This window comes from Geospiza fortis, unplaced genomic scaffold (assembly GCF_000277835.1).
Source record: "Geospiza fortis unplaced genomic scaffold, GeoFor_1.0 scaffold183, whole genome shotgun sequence".
Taxonomy (NCBI): Eukaryota; Metazoa; Chordata; class Aves; order Passeriformes; family Thraupidae; genus Geospiza; species Geospiza fortis.
In genome coordinates this window covers 1,549,829-1,556,454 of record NW_005054447.1, presented here as the reverse complement: position 1 = coordinate 1,556,454, position 6,626 = coordinate 1,549,829, and the positions used below count along the sequence as shown (strand labels likewise).

Here is a 6,626-nt window from a genome sequence, read left to right as displayed (position 1 = left end):
AAGCTCTTGTAGAAACATCAATGGCTAGGACAACTTCTTATTTTGTTCTGTGCATAATGCTCTGAGGAAGCAAAAAACTCTCAAGAACCAGATTACAAAGGCTCTGTCAGTCTCTGTGGTCACTTCTATGTCAGTGACAGCTGACTGGTGCCCTGACTGCACACAGTAATACCTTTGTTGCAGCTGCATAGCCCTCCTCCTCCATCCAACTGGAAGCCTCACTAAGCTTTTTGGAAATTTCTTCTCTCTGCTCCTCTGTTGAAACAAACTGATACTCCTCTTGGTAAAGTTTGTCCTAAAAAAACAGCAAGCACTGGTCAAACACCACTGAGCCTGGAACCATAAAACAAGAGCACTCACTTGTGACTGGGCTGGGGCGCTGCCTGCACCCTCCCAAATCTGAGCTCTGCTCCAAGCATTGTCGGGAGCACAACGTAACACACCAGGTATGGACACACCCACATTCCACGATGGTAACACTGCAACAGTCATTATTTCACATACACTTCACACTAATTGCTTCTTCTGCACAACAGTTCCTGAGAAGTTGTAGCTTCTTTACACTCTGGGGGCAACTGTTCAATGTGTTAGACATGCTGAAGGGAAGCTTCATTTTGTATTGAGGAAACATGGGCCTGGGAAGCCTAATAGCATTAGGAAAAGTGACTGAAAGACAAAACCTGGGCTCTTCAAATCAGCTTCCCCCAGCTCAAACCCTGCACTCAGATCAGCCAAAAGCTGTGCAAAACACTTCTACTGCTCTCCTGGAATTCTCATTTCATTATATCCCTCTCTTACCTGGGTCTCAAAGATGAAAGACTCCAAGCTGTTGGCTGATTTTTCTCTTTCCTGTTTCTCTAGATCTCTGATCGTCAACTCTTGGAGTCTAACATGCAAAGAGAACAAAAATCAAAAGTTAGCAAGTGCCCTTGGTTGAGCAGAACATCACACACACCAGCTTCTGAGGTCAGCACCCTGTGTGAGCCATCACCATCCCAAAGCAATTCCCTTCCTTCATCTAGAGTTCTAACTTAGCAGAGCCATTTCAAACCTACTTTTTCATCGAGCTCTTCAGCTCATCTTCATCCAGGTCAGGCACATCATTTACATCCAGCTCCATGGTGATCTCATGGACAAGCTTCTGCTTCTTGGGTGCTTTGATTTTCTCTTCCTCTGATTTGGTAGCTGTGCTGTCACTGGAACTTTTGGACGGTTCTTCCTCTTTTGCACTTTCTCTGTTTTCTTTGGGACCCTGTAACACAAAGTATGTTCTCAAGCAAGAGAACAGATTTTTAGATTCTGCAATTTTTTTCAAAGGCAGGGCACTTCAGAAAAGGGAGAAATCCACTGAGGAAATGGCATTTCTTGAGTACTAAACTCACGTCCATTCCTTTAATCTGATGCTCACCTGAGGCTCTAATTTCTCGCCTTCTTCCTTTCTCTCTGACTCTACTTTTGGAGAGGCAGTTTCTGCTTGATCTGGAGACTGCTGATTCTCTTGTCCATGCTCTTCATCAGCATCTACAGTATGGCTCTTCTGGTCTTGTTTCTCCCCCTGCTCTTCTTTACCTGTTTCTGCTAGGCTCTCTTCCTCTTCCTGGTCATCACAAACAAGTAAAGGGAAAAGAAAACCTATGTTTTAAATGCAGAAATTCCATGCAATGTTTCACAGAACAGGTAATTCTACAGAACTGCCACAGCAAGACAAAAGGGCTTCCTTCCAGTAGCAGTCACCCTGGGGCTCACCTGAACTGAGTCTGTCAGGTTCTCTCCGGTCTCTGGTGTAGGGCCACCACCTCCAAACAGGCTTGAGATAGTGTTTCCAAGTTCTGATGATGGGAGACAGAAAATTCAGAATGTTACTTTACATATCCAGAGGAGGAAAGTCATCTTCAGCTCTCAGTCCTTCTCCTCACAACTGCAACGATCACCAGGGCTCCCTTGCTGGTGTAGGTGAGCTTCACACACTCCAGACTCACACTTCTGCAACCTCCCTCCGTGTCCTTGCATGCACAGACAGCCACACATACAGCCAGACTGTGTAACTTCCACATCCCAAAGAAACACAACGCTTGTAGTTATCTCAGCCGCTACAGGTAACAAAACAGCCCGTATGAATATCAAAGTTCCACATTTACTTGTCAGTGTTGACTCCTCCTCCAGCTTGTCTTCCACTAGGGTCTCAAACACCGATTCCACCTTGGAAATAGAAGCTCAGGATTAGTTTTAAGCAGGGACCAGAGAGAGGGATAAAACTGAAAAAGACATCAGCTGACAACCATCCCAATGGTGGTGCTTACCCGGTCAAGACTCAGTACACCGCTCTCATCCATGTTGAAGTGTGCTTTGATGCCTTTGGATTCATAGTCCAAGTGCTTCTTGAAACTGTCCCCAACTCCCTTTAGCCTCACAGTAGTGAGATTGAGAGAACCAAAAACTCTGATGACACAGAGACAAAAGCAGAGAGACAACTCAGGATAATAGTGCTGCAGAACAGCCAATCCCTGCTCTTACTTAGTCTGGTGGCGATGGGCAACTGCAAAAAGCAGGAATTGGCAGGCCTAAAGGACAGGCAGCTCAGAGAACAGATGTGCCAGTGCCAGTCAGACACACTGGCAATACGTTTCTGGCCAGGCAAGTTGCACTGCCACAGAGCTGCTGGCCTGGGTACTGGGCTCAACTCACCGCAGGTCATCCTGGCTCAGGAATGTCAGATCTCCGTAGTTGACATAGAACTCAAAGTCATCTGTGTAGCGGTTAAAAGTGATCACTTTGCGCTGGGGATAGGGCGCCATGCGCTGGAACAAAATCCTCTTGTTATGCTTTAAACTCCTGGATTTATCGTCCTCCTCAACTTCACGAGTAAACTCCACCTGCACCACAAACAGAAAATAAGATTCAGCCACAAACAGAAAATAAGATTCAGCAACTGCAAACTGTGGCATCTTACATCAGCAGTGTTCGGCTGCTCTGCCTCAAGGCTGGGAGCAGGCAAATATTCCTCAACTGGTATTTGCATATGCCTGGCTCCTTGGATACTGCATTTCTATTATAAAGAAGACTTCCTTCTGCTTTCTTTATTAGATTGGCAGAAAGATCTCCAGAGCTTCCATACTCAAAGGAAGCTGAGAGGTTCCAACCTGGATTGCTTCTCCCATCACAGCCCCATCATACCTTGCAAAAGAGAAGGGAAACCAAAGGGTACCTGGATAGGAAACACAGCAGCATCCCGAACAATGAAGGGCTTCACCTTAAAGGCTTTGCTTAGAGCAGCTGCCTGGTAGACTGCACCCATAGCAGCAGCCTCATCAGCATTGATATTCTTGCCCAGCTCTTCTCTACGAAGCAAAAAGCAACAGACGTGAGTTGTTTGCAGCCTCTACATAAACAGCAGCTTGTCAATGGGAGACAGACTAGAAGGGGGCCTCACATACTCACTTGCCCACAGCTTTCAGCAAAACCTCCTGCACTTTGGGGACTCGTGTGGCACCTCCAACTAGAATCACCTGGTCAATTCCATCCTAGGGATTGGAAACAGTCACCTTGTCTTAAGAAAGCAATTTTGGAAAGCTAAGTCCAGGGCTTCCTTATGCTCCTTCCCCAGTCACCACATGTGACATGGTGCTCTAAGAACACCCACACTAGACCCTGCTGTCCCCGTGCAGGCCAGCATCCAACAGATCTCAGACAGACATCAGCTGCGCCAACAACCGGGCACCTGGGGTCAGGTCTGTCCAACAGTGACAACTTGACTGTGGCTTCAAGCCACCTGAAACATGGGGCTTGATTCAAAATTACACAAACTAGCTCAATGCCACAGGAGACAGTGACACCATGAGCTGGTTGGATCTGAACAGACAGAAATCCAGCCTTTAAGAGGTAACTCAGCGTCTTGCACTGAACATCAGAGCCCAAAGCTGCTCAAGAGTTGTGGCATCCTGCAAAGTGAGCATTTAACCCACAGTGACTCTCTCCAAAGGACTGCCTCAACTGCAGCCCACAACAGAGCTCCCTTTAGGGAGTGTGCAAAGGAGAAGCCCTAACACCCATCATTCTGTATCCAGACTCATTCGGTTAAAACTTCAGGAGTGAGACCAGAACCAGTATCCAAGACAAAAAGAGGAAACATTGTTATTTCAAACGGAGGAGTAAAGTGTTTTAAGATAAAGAAGCCCCTCCTCCACGTCCCTAATTTGTGGTGGATAGTGCAGGGCAAGTGTGACACACTCCTGCTTGACACTGCAGCAGGCAAACTCTCTGTAGCACCAACGTCACTGTCACAATAGCAGGCATCTACCTCCGAACAGTCCTGCTAACACAACCACTGATGCCTCAATCATGATGTGGCAGTAGCTCCACACACACTAGCTTCCGGTTTGGTAATGCATTTTCTTAAACCTACCATGTTCATCTCTGCGCTACTCAGAGCCTGCTGCACAGGTCCTGGGACACGCTTGAACAAGTCAGAGCACAAATCCTCAAATTCTTGTCTTGAGACTTTGGCTTTGAAGTCTATATCATCCAGTAGTCCCTCAATCTGTCCAGAAAAAAAACCCAGTCAGAATGAAATTAATTGTGGAGCTTTTTCTACGCAAAATCTTTGTCCAGTGTGCAAAAAGTTCTGGCTTTTGTAACACACAACAGACCTGACCACACTCATCTGAACCCTACCATTGCTAAGGTGATGAGAGGATGGAACATGGGTGTAACAGACAGCTTCTCTCAGTGAAAGTTTATTTAACATACTTGACACGAATAACTCTTCTTCAATCCACTCAACCACCGGTGCTACCAAGCAGGCACAAGCTGAGAGGGACCACCGGGAGCGATGCTCCTCAGCAGACCTGCGCTGCAGAGGGACAGCATTCCCTTACACCAGTCCTCAACTCACCCCACACTCAGCCCAAAAAATGCAGGAACCCCCAGGAGAAGGTCAGACCTGTGCCATGTGGTCGGCATTGGCGCTCAGCACAGTTTTCAGGCGGTTGGCCTCCTTCAGCAGCTTGGCCATGGCCCGAGGATTCTTCCGGACATCTTTGGAAGGGTGCTGCTCATTAAAGAGCTTTGCCAAGTAGTCCCGGAGACGAAGCTCCATCTCTAAACCTCCAAGAGTACGGTCAAACCTGAGCAAAAGAATGAACAGAGGTGTAAAAACCAGAACCAAATTGAAACACAAACAAATTTCATGTATTATTTCACAAATATGCACAGCAGCAAGTGGTCAAAAATAGGTGCAGTATTATCAGCTGTGATGACTGTGAAACAACCAATGTTGTCCTCAAAATAACACGTTATAATGAAAGAAAGATGGAAATAAAGAGATTCACCACCACAACAGCCTTTCAACAGCAAATTTCATTATATTTTAGGTAAATGCCTTATTACCAAGCATGTAAAACAGCCAAGAAGCCAATGGACAACTGTATCAGGTCCCAGGTATCTTGAAAACAGCAATATAAATGCTTTGGAATTAAAATTGCTGGGCTGGGTATGCACAGCACCCTCCTCCTTATTTAGCAATGCATTAAGTCCACTGCATTTTCATTCCTCTCTAGAAGCATACTTCTCTTTTTCCAACTGATACACTTAAAAGATTACATGCAATGGAATAGGTTTACATGATTTGAGGCTAACACAGGAAAGCTTAAAGCAAACTAAGTATGTTGGTTCCCTCCTAGGCTCCTGGAAGTTCTCAGCTACCTTCTGCAAAAGACAGCAATACCAAAATTATTCCCAACTGAAGCCTTCTTGCTCCAAATGTTTCCCCCTCAGCCATCCAAATTACTGTACTGAAGCCTCACTGCAAAATTCTACATGATAAAGATTGTGAAACAAATGGTTTCTTTTCTGAGACCTGTGGGATTTGTGCAACTCGTGTGGAATTCTTACCCAATGCCTTGGATCTGCAATTGAGGTTGGGTTCCCGAGTCCTTCGTTTTCACTGTCTGATAAGTAACAATAGTACAAACAGTGCTTCCTGCTCCCATGTCGTAAAACATGATATTCTGAAAAGAAAAGTCGGGACAGTGAAGCAGAAACACCTGGTGATCCCCCCACAAATAAGTAAAGAACCTTTCAGTGTGATATAGGCCGCATCTACCTACTCCCTGGACTACTTTATACCATTTTTGACCAAACACGGGTGATGTTCAGGGTCATGTTTGACAGAAGGAGACAAGAAAACTTCTAATCTATTTCACAGTTCAAAACCCAAAAGTTGTGCTCTTTCTTCAGCCTCAAGTAAATCAAGTACTTCTGAGTCGGTGCTCCAATGATTCAAGTAATTGCTGCTGTTATTTTCCCCAGCTGATGGGCAAGGAACAGGTTTACAAAATGGGAACTCCCAGGACCTGCCCTCACTCCAGCAGCTTTCAGGCTACACCATACATGCACACAGCGTTTAATCTCTTTGTCTTGTTGACAAACCCATGAAAACAGAGGAGACTGCTTGATCAGCAGAGTGTACTTCAAGTTCTTTGGATTTCTTCTGCAGCACTTTCTCCCCTGCATGCAGGCAACTTGGCAGGACTCTCCGCATCTCTCAAATGCACTCACCTGTGCCGTGGCATTGATGTCTTTCCTCCTAAAAACCCCATAGTTCAGTGCTACAGCCGTGTTGTCGTTGA

The 6,626-nt window shown here is 45.9% G+C and overlaps 1 protein-coding gene across 1 annotated transcript in view; it reads right to left on the bottom strand.

The window, feature by feature from the left end:
* Nucleotides 1–6,626, bottom strand: part of HYOU1 (hypoxia up-regulated 1) — a 13,848-nt gene that overhangs the window by 3,456 nt on the left and 3,766 nt on the right. The window contains exons 5-18 of the mRNA XM_031062400.1: nucleotides 6,556–6,626; nucleotides 5,890–6,005; nucleotides 4,940–5,123; nucleotides 4,403–4,537; nucleotides 3,439–3,521; nucleotides 3,206–3,338; nucleotides 2,686–2,873; nucleotides 2,301–2,439; nucleotides 2,139–2,199; nucleotides 1,747–1,829; nucleotides 1,409–1,597; nucleotides 1,056–1,252; nucleotides 799–886; nucleotides 173–295 (exon numbers count right to left, since the gene is read on the bottom strand). The exon at nucleotides 6,556–6,626 is cut by the window's right edge and continues 105 nt beyond it. Of these exons, the coding sequence (XP_030918260.1) occupies nucleotides 173–295; nucleotides 799–886; nucleotides 1,056–1,252; nucleotides 1,409–1,597; nucleotides 1,747–1,829; nucleotides 2,139–2,199; nucleotides 2,301–2,439; nucleotides 2,686–2,873; nucleotides 3,206–3,338; nucleotides 3,439–3,521; nucleotides 4,403–4,537; nucleotides 4,940–5,123; nucleotides 5,890–6,005; nucleotides 6,556–6,626 (1,790 nt within the window). The remainder of the gene's footprint in view (nucleotides 1–172; nucleotides 296–798; nucleotides 887–1,055; nucleotides 1,253–1,408; nucleotides 1,598–1,746; nucleotides 1,830–2,138; nucleotides 2,200–2,300; nucleotides 2,440–2,685; nucleotides 2,874–3,205; nucleotides 3,339–3,438; nucleotides 3,522–4,402; nucleotides 4,538–4,939; nucleotides 5,124–5,889; nucleotides 6,006–6,555) is intronic.